This window comes from Macaca thibetana, chromosome 14, assembly GCF_024542745.1.
Source record: "Macaca thibetana thibetana isolate TM-01 chromosome 14, ASM2454274v1, whole genome shotgun sequence".
Taxonomy (NCBI): domain Eukaryota; kingdom Metazoa; phylum Chordata; class Mammalia; order Primates; family Cercopithecidae; genus Macaca; species Macaca thibetana.
Window position 1 is genome coordinate 86,265,752 of NC_065591.1, and position 19,601 is coordinate 86,285,352.

The following is a 19,601-nucleotide window of genomic DNA, read 5'->3' on the forward strand; positions in this document are numbered from 1 at the left end:
TTAAAACACGCAGCACAGAATTATAACTACAAAAGCAGGAACTTGGGCAGCTGATCAATGGAAGAAACACTAGACAGAGAGGCAGAGGTTCCTCAACTGGCTATTTAATTTCTCAGGGCTTGAATCTCAGCATCTGCAAAATGCGGGGTTGAGTAGATATTCTTCATGCTCCCTTCCTCTAATCCCTGCTGACCCCATTTTAAAGGTTACCAGTTGTGACATAATTGCAAGACCAAGAGGCACAGTCCACACACCTGAAGTAAATTTTATTGAGATGAGCAATTTACAATAAAACACTTTACAGCACATTGGAAAAACTCAAGTTTCACAAATTTTACATTCACAAATACAAGTCACTTTTCGCTCAAAGGCACACAGGGACTTTGGGGAAGGGACAGACCTAATGAGCCATCAGTGGGTGCTCCCCAGAGAAAAAGGTTTTCTCTGGGACTTGGCAGAACTGAAGGTCCCTGACTAACAATGGTTCAACTTAGGTTTTCAAAAATTTTATGATGATGTGAAAGCAATACACATTCAGTAGAAACCATACTTCACATATCCATACAACCATTCTGGTTTCACTTTCAGTACAGTACTCAATAAATTACATGAGCTATTCAATACTTCATTACAAGATAGGCTTTGTGTTAAATGATTTTTCCCAACTGTAGTCTAATATAAGTGTTCTCAGAACATTTAAGGTAGGCTTGGCTAAGCTACGATGTTCAGTAGGTTGAGCGTATTCAATGCATTTTCAACTTCCAATATTTTGGACTTACGATGGGTTTACTGAGATGTAAGTCAAGGAGCTTCTGTATTCCTAGACACCCTCAGAGAGGAGTGAAGTGCAACATCCTCCATGCTTCCCAGAGCAGAACAAACCTTCTGTATCCCTGCTGTCTTGTTTCATTCTGGTTCATAGAATTATTTTTTTTTTTTTGAGACAGAATCTTGCTCTGTCACCCTTGCTGGAGTGCAGTGGTGTGATCTCAGCTCACTGCAAGCTCCGTCTCCCGGGTTCACGCCATTCTCCTGCCTCAGCCTCCCTAGAAGCTGGGACTACAGGCGCCCACCACCACGCCCAGCTAATTTTTTGTATTTTTAGTAGAGATGCGGTTTCACCGTGTTAGCCAGGATGGTCTCGATCTCCTGACCTCGTGATCCGCCCGCCTCGGCCTCCCTAAGTGCTGGTATTTCAGGCGTGAGCAACCGTGCCCAGCCAGTTCATAGAATTTCTATGGCAGCTTTCAGGTGAAACCATTAGCTACTTCTTGACACACCACAGAGACAATAAGTACAGGTACATGAGCCTTTTGTCCTGAAAAGTCAATTTGGGGATCCCTGTGGGCTTAGAAGACTCTCTCTGCCCAGTGAAAGTCACGGTTTTGCCCATAATTCAGTAAGTGAGTTTTCAAAATTTTGTGTCTTGAAAATTTTCAACCATCTTCATAAATAGAAACTAGGATAATGAACCCTCATAGTCCATTACAGGGAAGCAGATGATGTGACCAGGTTCAGTTTCAGTTAACAGCCAAGAGGTCTAAGTGACAAACTCTCCCTCAAACCTTAGTTTCCTACTGAGCTCATATCCATGCTTTGCTTTCAGAGTTTATCTGGTGCTCGAAGAAAACCTAAAAGCAGTATGTCAGTAGCAATTGTTTAGAGCAGGTGAATTAAGCTCGATTCTGCCTGACAGGTCTCTTTTCTGGGTGATACAGTGAGTCATTCAGGACCAGATGGAAGGTGATAAAAACAATCAGTCCCTGGAATGAGATTTATCTGGCCAGTTAGACCTTTAAGAATTGAGGTTTCTTAAGGATGCATAGGTTTCTGTAAGTCAAAGTGACATCTGAACCACTAAAATGATATTGACAGTGAATCTCCTTTTGAGAAATGGTGTGAAAAAACTCCCATTATTCAGACAGCATAGCAAAATGCCTTTCTAGACAGCTCGGGAGGATGAGGTGTCTAAGCACAATTACTTACAGCATATTGGAAAGCCTGCTCCCTCATCTCTTGTGAAAACAGAACAATGTTTCACCACCTCTTGTTTTTGTGCAATAGCAGGAGAGGAGGAATCATGCCTCCTGGCTGAGTTTGATTCCCTGGTTCATTGTGAGGCTGCCTCTAAGGAGGGGCATGTGAGCCAGGCCCTTCCCACCACTGTCTACAATAGGGGGCAGTTCTGTCTGCATGGTGACAGGCTTCACCTTGGGTTCTTCTCACCTCTTCTTCAACTCTTCTGGTGGACACCCCTGGGAAAGGTACCCCTGTTTCTGTTAATCATTACAATCTAAATGAAAAAGTATAAATGAAAAAAAAAAAAAGGTCATGCACACATGCACGCAGTCACACACACAAAGGAAAACATTGCAAATAGAGCCACAGCATGTTCACAGATGTTATCACAAATGGATGGGATAAGAGAGTGACTGTGTGTGTGTGTGTGTGTGTGTGTATGCTTTTCTGAATTTTTCTAAGTGGTAATAATAAGTGCCCTTTGTTTTAAGGAACCCAAGTGGGTCCTTTCTTGTCTGCGTATTGCTAGGCCACTGAAGACTTCTGATTCATCATGGCCCAGTGACTCCAGAAAGTGAGGCATAAAAATCTCCACGCCCACTCTGGCTTGCTGGCATTTCCCTGGCCCGTGTACTTGTTTCAAGCAGAGCTCTGTGCATCTGGGTCACCACACCCAAAGTATGATGCAGGTCTCCCTTCGGGATGCTTAGCAGTAGGAAGGGCTGTAGGGCAGCAGCTGCCCCACAGATGGAGGCAGTTGAATGATTCAGCCCCCATCTGGGCCAAAGTTGTCCTCGCTCCTCTTCCTCAGAGATCCCGACTGCTGTGCCTCCCAGTGTTCCTTAGATGGGAATTTATGAACACATGTCTAGTTGGTGGTGCCTTTTAGTTTTCACATCACATGGGGCTAGGAGGCTGGACAGTTTCCTAGGAATTCAAGAGTCCTACAGCTTCTGCAGGAGTGTGTTTCAAGCACTCTGAAGATCATGTGTGAGAATAGGCTCTCTTTCCCTGCCTTGGGTGGAGACAGACCCCTTCCACTCCCTCTTCCCAACCTCCTCTAACTCATTGTCACAATGGGTTCCACAGATGACAGATCTGTCTTCCCAGACTGGAGTTGGGAGGTGGGCAGGAGGTTGTTGGCGAGGGGAGCCCTCTGGCCATCATTCTTCTCTGTCCAGGCCACCCTGAAGGAAGGAACCGGGGAGGGTGGCCTGTCCTCCTGAGGCTTGGGAGGTCTTTGACACATGCTCAGTAATGCCTTTAGCTCAATCCTGAAATTCTCGTTCAGCCAGCAGTATATGAAGGGGTTATAGCACGTGCTGCTCATGGCAAACCAGTGGAAGGCAAAGTAGAGGGCATTGTTGGTGTGGATGACCTTGCTGGACAGGAGGAGGACGTAGCAGTTGAGGGGGAACCAGCAGAGGGCAAAGAGGACCACCACCAGCATCAACATTTTGATGGTCTTCTTCTTTTTGCGCCGCAGGGCAAGGTACTGCTCCGTGGTTACATCGCCAATCATGTTACACAGCCACAGTTTCTTGGCCACACGAGCGTAGGCCACAGAGATGATGAGGAGGGGCAGGATGTAGAGCAGGATGAAGGTGGCCAAGTCCAGGTACTTCCAGAAGAGGTCAGCTGGCTCAGGGAAGTCTGGCAGGCAGAGGGAGCGCACAATGTCCTCACTGGGGGCAGGAAGTAGGGAGGGGGAGAGAGGTAACAGAAAGGAGAGATTAGTGTGGAAAGCCTTCATCCCAAGAAGCACTGGCCTCTCCTTCCACCGGGCTCCTGGTACATCCATCTAATAAAGCACTTTTGATGCTGTAGCCTAATTATCTGATTACATTTCTGCCTCCCCCACTAGGCTGGGAACTGCATAGAGGTAAAGGATACACCTGAATTTCTCTGTGTTCTCTTAATCTTGTGCAATTCCTAGCCCATAGTAGAGACCCAATAAATATTTCTTGAATAAATGAATGAAATGCTCATGTTCCCAGATTGAAAAGTAACTCATCCTTGAGGAAATCCTAGAATTTCCCATTGTGCTACTTCCCCATTTTAAAGGGAAAACTAAGGCATAAAGAAAAGAAATGATGGGTCTTGAGCATATGAGTGGTAAGGCCTGAACTAACATCTCTTCAGCCATTCATAGAACAAGTATTTATTTTATATGGAATGTACCCCGGTCCTCTTCAGCCTTTTTAGGAATATCCATGTGGCTTGGTGCTCTAGTTCTATGTGCTGGTGGTCATCACTAACAAAAGAGAGAGGAAACTTCCTTTGCTTTTGTTAGGGGGAAAAAAAATAAGTCCTCTATATGGAAAGGTAGAAGGGCAGCCTGGATGTTGGGGGCCTGGGCATGTGATTCATTTCAATGTCCTAGAATTCCTGGAGGGGGCCTTTATAAATTAGGTGAAATCCACCTTCTGGGCTTATTTCTCTTGACCTTGCTTTTGTCACAGAAGTGTGTGTGTGTGTGTGTGTGTGTGTGTGTGTACACGCGCGCGCACGTGCTGCAGGTGGGGTGGAGCATGGCTCCTGTGACAGACACTCCCTGGATCCCTGCAGAGCCCCTTTGCCAGTCTGGAGAACAAACTCCCCAGCAAGAAACAGCTGGCATCTGTGATCTTCTAGGTGCCTAGGACTCCCCTAAGGCCACCCAAGGCCCTTCCCACGATTCAGTACAGCCATAATTGGCTGGGAGTTTCCAGTTTTCCTAGAAAACACCTGTTACAAAAGACTGAGAGATGGAGAAATAGGAAAGCCCAGTTACCTGGCCTCAAGGTGAGGCCAACTCTGCATTTTCAGTTGGCCCCAGAGCCTCCTGTGGGGCAGGGACAGCTTCCCCTGAAATCATACCCTTCCTTAGTCTCTCCCTGGTCCCTGTCCAGCCTCTGCCACTCTCTTTCCCATTGCTCTTGGGAGCACTGCCTCAATTAGCCTCTTGCAGGTGTACCTGACTTTAAGGCAAAATCTGTCTCTAAGGAAGGTCATCTAACACAACAAATGAAGCCCAGCAGGGTGGCTCACGCCTGTAATCCCAGCACTTTGTGAGGCTGAGACGGGCGGATCACCTGAGGTTCGGGAGTTTGAGACCAGCCTGACCAACATGGAGAAACCCTGTCTCTATTAAAAATACAAAATTAGCCAGGCATGGTGGCGCATGCCTATAATCCCAGCTACTCGGGAGGATGAGGCAGGAGAATCACTTTAACCCGGGAGCCAGAGGTTGCGTTGAGCCAAGATTGTGCCATTGCACTCCAGCCTGGGCAACAAGAGCGAAACCCCATCTCAATAAATAAATAAATAAATAAATAAATAAAAAGCAGGAGTTACAATCCTAATCTCTGATAAACCAGACATTAAGCCAACAAATATCGAAAGAGACAAAGAAGGGCATTACATGATGGTAAAGGGATCAATGCAGCAACAAAAGCTAACTTTCCTAAATATATACATACCCAATACAAGAGCACCCAGATTCATAAAGTAAGTTCTTAGAGACCTACAAAGAGACTCAGACTCCCACACAATAATAATGGGAGACTTTAACACCCCACTGTCAATATTAGACAGATCAATGAGACAAAAAATTAACAAGCATATTAAGGACTTTAACTCAGCTCTGGACCAAATGGACCTAATAGACATCTACAGAACTCTCTACCCCAAATCAATAGAATATACATTCTTCTCAGCAGCACATCCCACTTATTCCAAAATTGACCACATAATTGGAAATAAAACACTCCTCAGCAAATGCAAAATAATACAAATAATAACAATCTCTCAGACCGCAGTGCAATCAAACTAGAACCCAGGATTAAGAAACTCACTCAAAACCACACAACTACATGGAAACTGAATAACCAGCTATGAAATGACTACTGAGTAAATAACGAAATGAAGGTAGAAATAAAGATGCTCTTTGAAACCAATGAGAATGAAGACACAACGTACCAGAATCTCTGGGACACATTTAAAGCAGTGTGTAGAGGGAAATTTATAGCACTAAATGGCCACAAGAGAAAGCAGGAAAGATCTAAAATTGACACCTTAACATCAAAATTAAAAGAACTCGAGAAGCAACAGCACAGAAATTCAAAAACTAGCAGAAGACAAGAAATAACTAAGATCAGAGCAGAACTGAAGGAGATAGAGACACGAAAAACCCTTCAAAAAAAATCAATGAATCCAGGAGCTGGTTTTTTGAAAAGATCAACAAAATAGATAGACCACTAGCCAGACTAATAAAGAAGAAAAGAGAGAATAATCAAATAGATGCAATAAAAAATGATATAGGGGATATCACCACTGATCCCACAGAAATACAAACTCCCATCACAGAATACTATAAATACCTCCACACAAATAAACTAGAAAATCTAGAAGAAGTGGATAATTCCTGGACACATACACCCTCCCAAGATTAAACCAGGAAGAAGTCAAAACCCATAATAAACCACTAATACGTTCTGAAATTGAGGCAGTAATTAATAGCCTACCAAGCAAAAAAAGTCCAGGACCAGACGGATTCACAGCCAAATTCTACCAGAGGTACAAAGAGGAGCTGGTACCATTCCTTCTGAAACTATTCCAAACAATAGAAAAAGAAGGAATCCTCCTTAACTCATTTTATTAGGCCAGCATCGTGCTGATACCAAAACCTGGCAGAGACACGACAAAAAAAGAAAATTTCAGGCCAATATCTCTGATGAACATCAATACGAAAATCCTCAATAAAATACTGGCAAACCGAATCCAGCGGAACATCAAAAACCTTATCCGCCACGATCAAGTCAGCTTCATCCCTGGGATGCAAGGCTGGTTCAACATATGCAAATCAATAAACATAATGCATCACATAAACAGAACCAATGACAAAAACCACGATTATCTCAATAGATGCAGAAAAGGCCTTCGACAAAATTCAGCACCTTTTCATGCTAAAAACTCTCAATAAACTGGGTATTAATGGAACGTATCTCAAAGTAATAAGAACTATATATGACAAAGCCACAGCCAATGTCATACTGAATGGACAAAAACTGGAAGTATTCCCTTTGAAAACTGGCATAAGACAAGGATGCCCTCTCTCATCACTCCTATTCAACATAGTATTAGAAGTTCTGGCCAGGGCAGTCAGGCAGGAGAAAGAAAGAAAGGATATTCAAATAAGAAAAGAGGAAGTCAAATTGTCTCTGTTTGCAGATCGTATATTTAGAAAACCCCATCGTCTCAGCCCAAAATCTCCTTAAGCTGATAAGCAACTTCAGCAAAGTCTCAGGATACAAAATCAATGTGCAAAAATCACAAGCATTCCTATACACCAATAACAGACAAACAGAGAGCCAAATCATGAGTGAACTCCCATTCACAATTGCTACTAAGAGAATAAAATACCTAGGAATACAACTTACAAGAGATGTGAAGGGCCTCTTCAAGGAGAACTACAAACCACTGCTCAACAAAATAAAAGAGGACACAAACAAATGGAAACACATTCCATGCTCAGGGATAGGAAGAAATAATATCATGAAAATGGCCATACTGCCCAAAGTAATTTATAGATTCAATGGTATCCCTATCAAGCTACCACTAAGTTTCTTCACAGAATTGGAAAAACTACTTTAAACTTCATATGGAACCAAAAAAGAGTCCACATAGCCAAGACAATCTTGGGCAAGAAGAACAAAGCTGGAGGCATCACGCTACCTGACTTCAAACTATACTACAAGGCTACAATAACCAAAACAGCATGGTGCTAGTACCAAAACAGATATATAGACCAATGAAACAGAACACAGGCCTCAGAAATAACACCACACATCTACAACCATCTGATCTTTGACAAACCTGACACAAACACGCAAGGGGGAAATATTCCCTATTTAATAAATGTTGTTGGAAACACTGGCTAGCCATATGCAGAAAACTGAAACTGGATCCCTTTTTTACATCTTATACAAAAATCAACTCAAGATGGATCAAAGACTTAAACTAAGACCTAGGATCATAAAAATCCTAGAAGAAAACATGGGCAATACCATTCAGGATGTAGGCGTGGGCAAAGACTTCCTTGTAGTGTCTAAAACACCAAAAGCAATGGCAACAAAAGTCAAAATTGATAAATGGGATCTAACTAAACTAAAAAGCTTCTGCACAGCAAAAGAAACTACCATCAGAGTGAACAGGCAACCTACAAAATGGGAGAAAATTTTTGCAATCTATCTATCTGACGAAGGGCTAATATCCAGGATCTATAAAGAACTTAAACAAATTTACAAGAAAAAAAAAAAATCAAAAAGTGGGCAAAGGATATGAACAGACACTTCTTAAAAGAAGACATTTATGCAGCCAAGAGACATTTGAAAAAATGCTGGCCATCACTGGTCATCAGATATATGCAAATCAAAATTACAATGAGATGCTATCTCATGCCAGTTAGAATGGCAATCATTAAAAAGTCAGGAAACAATTGATGCTGGAGAGGATATGGAGAAATAGGAATGCTTTTACACTGTTAGTGGGAGTGCAAATTAGTTCAACCATTGTGGAAGACAATGTAGTGATTCCTCAAGGATCTAGAACTAGAAATACCATTTGACCCAGCAATACCTTTATTGGGTATGTACCCAAAGGATTATAAATCATTCTACTATAAAGACACATGCATACATATGTTTACTGCGGCACTATTCACAATAGCAAAGACTTGGACCAACCCAAATGTCCATCAATGATAGACTGGATTAAGAAAATGTGGCACACATACACCATGGAATACTATGCAGCCATAAAAAAGGATGAGTTCATGTCCTTTGCAGGGACATGGATGAAGCTGGAAACCATTGTTCTCAGCAAACTATGACAAGAACAGAAAATCAAACACCACATATTCTCACTCATAAGTGAGAGTTGAACTATGAGAACACATGGACATAGGGAGAGGAACATCATACACTGGGGCCTGTCAGGGGATGGGAACTAGGGGAGGAACAACATTAGGAGAAATACCTAATGTAGGTGACAGGTTGATGAGTGCAGCAAACCACCAGGGCATGTGTATACCTATGTAACAAAACTTCATATTCTGTACATGCATCCCATAATTTAAAGTATAATTTAAAAATTTTAAGAAAAGACATACCAGTGACCAACAACAACAACAATAACAAATGACAAAAATCACTCTAAGAGGCTGGGCACAGTGGCTCATGCCTGTACTCTCAGCACTTTGGGAGCCCAAGGTGGGCAGATAACCTGAGGTCAGAAGTTCGAGACCAGCCTGGCCAACATGGTGAAACCCATCTCCACTAGAAATACAAAAAATTGGCCGGGCGCAGTGGCTCAAGCCTGTAATCCCAGCACTTTGGGAGGCCGAGATGGGCGGATCATGAGGTCAGGAGATCGAGACCATCCTGGCTAACATGGTGAAACCCCGTCTCTACTAAAAAAATACAAAAAACTAGCCGGGCGAGGTGGCGGGCACCTGTAGTCCCAGCTACTGGGGAGGCTGAGGCAGGAGAATCGCTTGAACCCGGGAGGTGGAAGTTGCAGTGAGCTGAGATCCGGCCACTGCACTCCAGCCTGGGTGACAGAGCGAGACTCCGTCTCCAAAAAAAATAATAATAATAATAAAATAAATACATAAAAAAAAAAAACCCAAAAAATTAGCCAGGAATGGTGGTGCGTGCCTGTAATCCCAGCTACTTGGGAAGCTGAGGCAGGAGAATTGCTTGAACCCCGGTGGCGGAGGTTACAGTGATCTGAGATCCTGCCATTGCACTCCAGCCTGGGCAACAGAATGAGACTTTGTCTCAAAAAAAAAAAAAAAAAAAAAAAAAAGTCACTCTAAGATCATTTATTCAGTAAATGCATACCAAGAGCTTGTTATGTGGAGACAGTAAGCTAAGTGTGGGGATCACCGAGATAACAAAGAAATAAGGCCAGTTCTTCCCAAACTGACAGTGCAGCAGGGAGATCACCTAATGAAGCAGTTTAAGTTTTAAAAAACTGTGTGTTGAAAGAAAGACGTTCTCATTCAGTAGAGCATAAGATAAACATGTACAGGAGGTGGGGGAGATAGAGAAGCCTGCCTCAGGCTCAGACTTGCATGCAGGTTTTGTTTGTAGATAGTGTGAGCGGTTTACACCTTGCTCCTTTTCAACAAGGCCTTGGTGACTGGGATCTCAGGCTGCATGAGTACAGCACCCTGGTGACAAACGCTGATAATTATTGCTTTGTCCTTGCAGAGAACCCGGAAAGAGAATAGGGGAGAAGCTAAAGAAGAGAGAAAGCAGACAAAATGTAGAGGACAGGCATGGACCAGGAGGTAACAGGACGGGAGCGAGCCAGAGAAAGATTCAGTGAGGCAGGTACTAGTTACTCAGAGAGTTGTGAGCTCCTGGGGGCCTCAGGTATCCCTTGGTCAAGCCTGACTCAGGAGAAGACGCGAATCACCAGGTGGATCCCTACGAATTCATCTCACCTGTATTTGAAGGTAAATAATTTCTGGCAGATAGCATGTGGGAGTGAAAAGAATGTAGCCATGGTCCAGATGACAGCGATGTAGATGACACCCTTTGTGATTGAGATCCGAGGTTTCAAAGGGTGCATAATGACCTGGAAAACAAGCAAACCGCATCACTAACTGAAGACGTTTTGGAACAAATCAGAAATCGGGCCAGGTGCAGGAGCTCACGCCTGTAATCCCAGCACTTTGGGAGGCTGAGGCAGAAGAATCACTTGAGCCCAGGAGTTCTAGACCAGACTGGGCAACATAGTGAGACCCTGCCTCTATATATTTTTTTAAAAAATGAAAATACATAAATAAATAAAAAGAAATCTGGATGGCACAGCTCACTTGTCACATAAGGCAGGCCCTATTGATAAAGTCAAGCACCCCTTATGTTCATTATTGAGCCCCTGAGCTACACCAGGTAGCTGCTGCGGGAGAGGAGGCCCAGCCATGTCCCACCCAACAGCCCACCTCCAGAGGAGGAAAGAAAGGGTCATCTGGATTCAGAGACCCGGGGCAGGTCATCTGCCTCTTGCTGATCATACTCAGGCTGAACCAGGGTCCAGTGAGAGGACTGGGGAGGGATCCAGGAGGAAGGCTGCTCACATGGCATCACAGTGAGGCTGGGAGAGGAGCAAGTCCATGGTCAGCTCCCATCTCCTCGGGACCTGAGCTCATCTTCCCTTGATTCTAGACCCCTTAGGTTATGATGGACTCTGAGAGGGTCTGACAGACAGGAAGAGACTATTCTCATCACTCATCCTGGGAAGCTGCATGGGCACTTATGTGGGAACTCCCAACATGTTTATGAAAGCCATTACTAAAATTGCAACAGGGCCCAAGTCTCACACACCCATAATAAACTCAATGTTGCAGGCTTCAGGCTGAAATGCATCTTGGAGTTGCTGCTGTGTATCAATCAATTCTCCTAAAAGGTTTAAATAAAGACTTAGGGATTTAAAACCATCCTCATTTTCAGATGAGAACATTCTTTTTTGAAAAAGGCATTTGGGATAGGTTAGTCCAGTGTTAGGGGGAAGAGGTCAGGAAGAGGTGCCACCACCTCTAGATGCCATCCCAGAACACACTGGACATTCTGGCTGTGTCCTGAACTTTTTTTTATTCCTCCCAATGTTTTCAAGGTTTTATGGGAAGAAGCAATGAGGCTTCAGAAGCTGACAGCATATCTCCGTTCTGGATTCAGCCATCTCTGCCCCTCACACTCTTGCGTTCAGATTGCTGAAGGGAGTGGCAGCCTGGGGCAGAGGCTCCAAGCACTTCTCAAAGACTCCGTTGACCTTGGGACAGAGCCCCTTGTTGGGGTATATGTTGCAGTAACATGGTCAACATGAGCAAGACTTTGCCCCATTCCCCAGACCCACCCTTAGCTCATGGTCAATGCTCGGTTGCATTAATCTGGGGTAAGCATAGGCCAGGCAAAAGTAATCAGAAGTCCTTCTAGTTAAATTAAGGGAGACAGTTAAGAAAAGGCAGGAAATATTGATATGCAAACTTTTCACACTTTACACTAAAGCATCTGCAACATACATTAAGAGTTGATTCTTACAAAATTATGGCATTTCAGAGATAAAGAGATCTCACAATTTGACTAGTCCCATTCCTTATCAGATGCAGGAATCTCCTCAAATACCTCCCCATCAAGTTGTCATTCTCACTTTGCTTAAATATGGCTGGTGACATGAAACTCATTACCTCCCAGGCAGCTTTGTCTACCTTTAGACACTTCTACGAGAGAATTCTTCCCACATTGGACTGACTGTATCTTTGAAACTGCATCTTTGAAGCCTCCTATCCCGTGGTCCTTGTTGCATCTCATGGTGCTACTCAGAATGAATCTCATCTTTCTGTGTCTGGTGGCCCTCATAATACTGGCCTTGTAGATTCCTTTGAGCCTTCTCAGAACAGCATGGTCTAGTGACTGGAACATGGGCTTGGAGCCAGACAGACCTCAGTCCTAATCCTAGCTTCACCATTCATAGGCACATGATCTTGGAAAAGCTACATATGCACTTTACTGAGCCTCCATTCCATAATTCAGCATAGGTCTAAGCATACAACGTGAGTTCATTGAGTAAGCATGGAAAAGGCCCCTGGCATGAAGCTGTCCTACTTAGATGTCCTGGTCAGTTCCTTTCACCATATATACCTATGAGCTTCCCATGGGGGCAGAACTGTTAGAATACCTTCCTGACCCAGAGCTGCCATGCTCCACTGCAATGCCTGCTCTTGCCACCTGGACATCCTGGCTTGTTTTCCGCCTGAACAGCCTGAATTGGTAAATATTCATTTCTCACTCTGAAGCCTCGTCTCTGACCTGCAATTACTCCTCTCCTTTAATCTGTGATTTTCCGGGTTTGCTTTTCTATCCTCAAAACAAGCTCACTAATTTCTGAGACAGAAAATGCCAGCAATGGCCGGGCACGGTGGCTCACGCCTGTAATCCCAGCACTTTGGGAGGCCGAGGTGGGTGTATTATCTGAGGTCAGGAGTTCAAGACCAGCCTGGCCAATATGGCGAAACCCCACCTCTACTAAAAGTACAAAAATTAGCCGGGCATGGTGGCAGGCACCTCTAATCCCAGCTACTCAGGAGGCTGAGGCAGGAGAATTCCTTGAACCCAGGAGGCAGAGGTTGAGTCAAGATGGCGCCACTGCACTCCAGCCTGAGCGACAAGAGTGAGACTCCATCTCTCAAAAAAAAAAAAAAAGAAAAGAAAAAGAAAAAAGAAAATGCCAGCAATGAGTATTCATTGGATCAACAAACTAAGAATAACTTTCTGTGACAATTAGGACAAAGGGTTTAATATCACTAACTTATGTGTTCATGTTGATCAATAAGAAGAGAAACACACTCATTGAAAACTGGGTTAAAACACTGTCTTCAGAGCCCCTGCAACTTCCAGGAAGGGGAAGCAAGACAGGGAAGAGCAGAGCATTAGGGGTAGGTACCCTCACCTGGTGGCGGTCTACCGCAATGGCTGTCAGCGTCAGTGCTGAGACGTGCAGGGAGCAGTACTGGGCAAAGCGGCTGACATGGCACATGCCCTTCCCAAATATCCATGTGCTGTTCACAAAGCGAACCTGGAGATGAGCCCAAAGATGTTAGGAGACAGACAGGCCTTGACTTTGACACCCATCCCTAGAGGTCTCTGAGGAGCATGCCCTTAGGAGGATTCCTCCAGCTTCTCCCTTCTTTCTGTCTATGAGACTGAATTGTGGAGTAAACATGATTTTCTCCAGCACAACTCATTTTCATTCATTCAATTCAGCAAACCCTGATCATGCTTCTGGGCCAGGCTCCGTTAGATGCCAGGAGAGCTTGGGAAGGATGTGGGCTTTGGAGTTGGACTTCCCACCTCTAACAGTTTCTTACTGTGAGGGCCTGCGCAAGATAGGTAACCTCTCTGAATCTGTTTCCTCATTTGCAAAAAAAAAAAGGCCATCAAAAATCTCTTCCTTATAGGCTTAGTATAAGGTTTAAATTTTTTAAATGTCTGTAAAGGGCAAAACACAATGTCTGGCAGATTGTTCAGCTATTATTAGAAGTAAATAGTAGCTATTTTTATGTGCAATAACAAAATTCACTCTTGGTCTACACAAGTTCACTCTAGTAGGGGAGACACATCTGAATTGTCACAACACAGCATGCATGCAGGCTGTGCTGGCAAATCTTGGCTAAACTGGCCTTGCAGGTCATCATCTGGGGTGAAGACCCAGGGACCTGGAGAGGTGTTGACAAGTGTGGGGAGAGAAGACAAGCTCTCAAAACCTTGTAGGGCCCTAGAAGCAGGCCCGGTCCTTATCCCACATCACCCAGCACTATTTACTCATTCAATTAGTACTTGAGCAGCTCCTGTGAGTAACATCCCATGCCTGAGAGATTGAGCATTGATTCTGATTAAGGAGTTTGCAGCCAGGGCAGAGGAGGGTCAACTCAAGTGCAAGACAGAAAGTAATCAATGCTTTGTAGGGACCCAGACAAAGGGCAATGGGGCCACCAGATAGGGATGGGAGGGGGCAGAGGCACAGAGGCATAGAAACAGGGCAAGTCGGCCCAAGAGAAGGAGTATAATGTAGTGACTTACAGCAGAGTGTTTGCCACTGATCACTGTGACCTTGGGCAAGGCATTGGGCCCTCTGAGCCCCACTTTCCTCATCTGTAAAATGGGCTAACCCTTTTCACATGGTTGTTACATCAATCAAGATTGATAACATATGTAAAGTAGGTACAATAGTGCCTAGTACATTAACGCTATCAACTGCCATTATTACAACATATGAGACATACGACATAGTATTATTACAACATATGAGGCTTCTGCCTCCCCTGCCCACTCCTCCACTGTGCTTCCTGCTGCTCCAACTTCATTGAGCCACTCAGCGTTCCCACAACACACCATGAACTTTGATGCTTCAATGCCTTTGTTCTCCCTGGTCCCTCTGTCTGCACTAAGTGTTCATCTCGACCTGGAAAATTCCTATTCAGCCAGGTCCTGTTGAAATGTCACATTCTTTGCAGTCTCCTTTAACCCTCTCATGGGACTCCGATGGGTCAGAATGAAAGACTCCCTCCTCCAGGCTCCACTACATTCTGTGTATATCTATCTCTTATCTACCAGGGGAACTGTAAGTAATTGCTTTTCTCTCCATTATCAGAGCTGGGTTTCATGCTGACTGCAGTAGATGAAGTGGATAGGAAGGGAGACCAGGGAAGAAGGATATCATTGCCAATCAGCCAAAGGCAGGCATGCCTTTCCCAGTGGGGGAGCCTGAGCTGAGTAGGCCGAGGGGTTGGAAGCCCCTCCCCATAACCTTCTCCCTTTCCTACCTGCCAGCACCCTATAAGCTGTAATCCAAATTTGGATTGGGGCAGTTTGATGGATCAGGTTCAAGGCTAAGCTGCTTTGGCTCATACTGGAGGGGGTGCTGGGTTCTGAGGACCTTGACATCCTATAGATCTCTTGCAGGAGATCCTCTGGAGCAGGTATTGCCAGCTGTCAGGTGTAGCCTGTCCTTGAGTCCATGGCCTCCCTACCCCTTCTTGTGTCTGCTGCAGATCCAGCCCTGCATCCTGGCTCTGGGCAGCAGCAAAAAAGGCCATGTTCTGTGGTTTCCCAGTGCCCAACCTGAATAGACCAGCCCAACCACACCATTGTAGGTTCTCAGGTCAGAAACCAAGGAAGGGGCAAGGGTTGGCAGGGATGCTGTTGTCTTGTGCTTTGAGACACCCAGGGAGGAGGGGAGTATTTGAAAGCCCACTCATCCTTGGGTAATGCCCAGGGGATATTGAGCAGCTATCAATACGTTAGATGTAGGCTGAAAGGAGATCAGAACAAGTCCAGGGTTTGGAGTAGCAGAAGCTAAACATGGTCCAAGAGTGTTCTTTACTCCCAGCTGGCTGGCCTAGTGGACCGACGTCTGGATTTGAGTTAGGGGATGGAATTCTCATCCTGGATCTGCCAGCTACTGGCCAGGTGGCTTTGGACAAGGGACTGAACCTCTCTGTGCCCTAGTTTTCTCATCTGCAAAATGTGAGTAATATTCTAATAAGTGAGGATGAAAAAGAGAATGTGAGTGTACTTTTTCAATATAAGATTTGGAAGGATGTTCACACAGGTGATGGACTTGTGGGGGTTCATCCTGTGTTTTTTGCTTGTCTGTGATATCTGGTTGTGTGTGTGTGAGAGATAGCGGAGAGAGAGACAGAGAGGGATTAACAGATATTGCTTTAGTAATCACTCAAATAATAGTTATTCCATAAAATGAAAAAATATAACACACTAGAGAAACATGCAGTATAACTGTCACTATGGTTGCTCAGTCATCGCCCTTACAGTCCCAAAGCATCCATGAGAGCCACACTCCCTGATCACAGCGGGACACCACCAGTGCTAAGTAGCCAGGGCTTGGGGGAGGAATCCCATCAGCTGCAATGTGCAAATGCCCCCAGCCTGCCCGATCTCTGTGGCCCAAGCCCACTCCCCTCATTTCTTCCTCAACACAGACCTCAAACACAGCCTCATGATCAACCCACAGAAGGGAAATGCACTTTAAATAAGTGGTCTGGGAAAATGCACTTAATGTTCCATTAAAAATTAGCAGTTGTTTGATATTTCAGTTGTAGCACAAAGCAGCATCCCATGGGTACGGATGGGCACTGAATAGGCTGCACTTCAGAGGGAGGGGGACCTGATCATCTCTGCTGACATTTCAGGGGCATTGATTTACTGCTCAATTATCAAGCAAGCCCAGACCCAGTGAGATTAAACAGGAAATGGTCATTCATTTCCAGCTGGCTGCAGACACTCAAACTATTGACCCAATGCCACCTCCGCAGCAGCTCTGGCTTATAAAGTGATGAGACAGAAAGAAGTGGGGAGGAATCAGAGTGTGGCAGGGGAGAGAGAGGAAGAGAGGAGAGGAGGGGAGAGGAGAGGAGAGAGAATAGAAAAATAAAATCACAGAGAGACTGACAAGAAGAAAAAGAGATAAGAGGTGAGGAGACAGAGACAGACGAATAGGGAGACAGAAAGACAGAAAAAAAAAAGATGAGGACACACAGACAGAGACGGAGAAGACAGACAGAAAGACTTCAGAGAGAGAGACAGAGACTGAAAGAAAGACTAAGAAAAACAGAGGAGAGAGTCAAGAACCGAGATGACAGAGGAGAGAGAAAAGAGACTAGGACAGGAAGACAGAGGCAGAGGACAGGAGAAATAAGGAGGAAGAAAGACGTGGAGACAGAAGTGGGGACCCACAGAGAGACACAGAACGGCAGAGGGAGGCCAGAGAATTGAGATAGGAGAGGGAGACGAAGAGAGAAGGTGGGGCGGCAGGCAGCGGGCCCCTTACCAAAGTGAAGGGGGTGTTGAGCAGCGTGATCATTATGTCGGCAACTGCCAGGTTGACGATGAAGAGGCTGGTGGCCGAGTGCATTCGCTGGTTCTTAAAGATGACATGACAGACCAGGACGTTGCCAAAGAGTGAGAAGACAATGATGAAGGAGTAAGCCACGATGAGCAGGGCTTTCACCGTGGGGTTCTGGGACTCGGCGCCGTAGCGCCTCCTGCCCACAAAGTTCTGCCAGTCGGAGAAGGTGTAGTTGTTCCAGGAGAAGAAGTGCGAGGCATTGGGCACGGCCAGGGCCGCCTCCAGGCTCTGCTCGTCGGCCCGGCCCTCGTGGGGCTCGGTGGCTCTCACGAAGGGGAGGAGACAGAGCACCAAGAGGTGAGGGACCATTTTGCAGGAGCCACCCCTCCCCTGGGAGCCTGCGGGTCGGGCGCCCTCTCGCCGGGCTCGGGGCGCGCAGCCGGAGTGCAGGGCGCAGAGCGTGCAAGGCCGTCCCGAGGAGCCAGTTAGCCCGGACCCGCGGAGCACCGCGCAGCCCGCCAGCAGCCCGCGGTCGGCACCCCAGCTCCGGGTTTGTTGGAGCACTTTTATATCTCTGCTCCCACCAGGCTGCTAGGGAGCGCCTCTGCCTATTGGGCAGCGCGGCGTCTCTCGCGGCGACGGTGACGCGCTCCAGCTCTGACAAGCCTGGCTCCCCGCACCCTGCCGGTGGCGCCGTTGCTGCCCCCACACCCAGCCGTTCCCACTCCCGCCCGTAACTCCTCCGACAGGGCTTCGCTTCGGGGGCTCCTTCCCCAGCGCGTACATGCTTGCGTGGTGTCGGCTTAGCCTCTTGTAAAGGAAGTAGACAGGCGGGTGGAAGCCCACAGGGGCATTTGGGATGATGAGGGAGCATGCTGGCAAAGCCGGGTCAGTAACAAGGATATATTCCATTTGTTTCCACTTAAACCTTAGCTTTGCCACAGTTTCAATATCGAAGTGGATGGCTGCGTCCCGGCGGTCCCAGGAAAAAGGCAAACCAGAAATTAGAGACGTTAAGGATTCTCCAAGTCCCCCGAGTATCCAGGTGTCAGCGGTGCTGGAGGGCTTATTAAAGGTTGACGGTTTGACAGTCCCCAGGAATGCAATCTGGGGAGCTTTGTTTTCCAAGGAAACTCTTCAAAGCAGTTCTGATGGCATCAAAGAAGCGAAGGAAAAGAGTTTAGCTATGTGCTTACCTCTTGGGTAATAGTTTTTCTGCCATGGAAGTCCGTGAAGCTGTATCTTTATAGGGGTATTATGAGCCATGCTGTTTTTCATTCCCCACCTAGTTCTCCAGGAAACCTTGCTATCATGCTCACCTGTTTTCACTTCCACTGTGAAAACTCTCCCAGTCACTGGGTCCTCTGCCACCCACATGCCTGTGGTAAAGACCATGGGCTCTGTAATTAGGGTTTAATCCCAGCTTTGTCACTTCCTAGCTGTGAAACCTTGAGCAAGCCATTTAACATTTTTGTTCTTGGTTAAAAGGCTTTCTTTTCCTAAATGTGAGGTTTTCAGAGACCCCTGTATACATCTCTCACTGCATTGCCCTCTGGTGCAAGAGATGCAATATGTGGTTGACTACTTGTAACCACCCCTGACCCCCAACAGGAAACACCATGTTGATTCTTTCCATTGTGTCAACGTGCCCTGGGGAGCAGTGTGCTTGGGCTGGGACCCAAACAATGACTCAAACCTAGGTTTCACTCTTGTCTCCAGTTTTCCACTTCACATGTACTCTTCAAGCAACTGTGTCTGGAGGACAGGATGGCTAGCAGATATCCCTCAATTATACTGAAGGACCTGGCAGGTCTCACAGGATTAAGTGGCTGAAATAGGGGATTATGTGACAGATCCTAGAAGGGACGAGGTGCTAGGCTGATGAATAATACATCTTTAGCTCTAGGAAATAAACCAAGAGACTGCCTGTAAACACTTAAAGCTTTGGTAGACTTGCTGCTCCATCAAGATGACTTGGCATCATCTTGAGAGGCAAGGCTGGAATATGATGGTCATTTAGAAAACAGAATCCTAGTCAAAAGAACTGTGCCCAGTGTCAAGAAAGAGTGTATGGATAGAAGAGGAATAGTCAGCGTCGAGCTCAGAGAAAGAAATCAAAGGTAGCCCGTGCCCTTCCAAGCACTCTCTTCCAAGTACCCCAACAGGTGCTT

General features: G+C 45.8%; 1 protein-coding gene across 2 annotated transcripts; it reads right to left on the reverse strand.

Annotated features, from left to right (window-relative positions):
• Positions 1 to 1,391: 1,391 nt before the first annotated feature.
• On the reverse strand, positions 1,392 to 18,018 carry GPR83 (G protein-coupled receptor 83). 2 transcript variants are annotated; one of them, XM_050758918.1, is made up of 4 exons: positions 17,413 to 18,018; positions 13,516 to 13,641; positions 10,511 to 10,644; positions 1,392 to 3,704 (listed from the first exon to the last, which is right to left on the reverse strand). In XM_050758918.1, the coding sequence occupies exons 1-4, from the start codon at positions 17,797 to 17,799 to the stop codon at positions 3,080 to 3,082; spliced, it is 1,272 nt and encodes a 423-aa protein (XP_050614875.1). In that variant the 5' UTR covers positions 17,800 to 18,018; the 3' UTR covers positions 1,392 to 3,079. The 2 variants fall into 2 exon arrangements, with proteins under 2 accessions (XP_050614875.1, XP_050614876.1); XM_050758919.1 differs by lacking the exon at positions 13,516 to 13,641.
• Between the last annotated feature and the right edge of the window lie 1,583 nt (positions 18,019 to 19,601).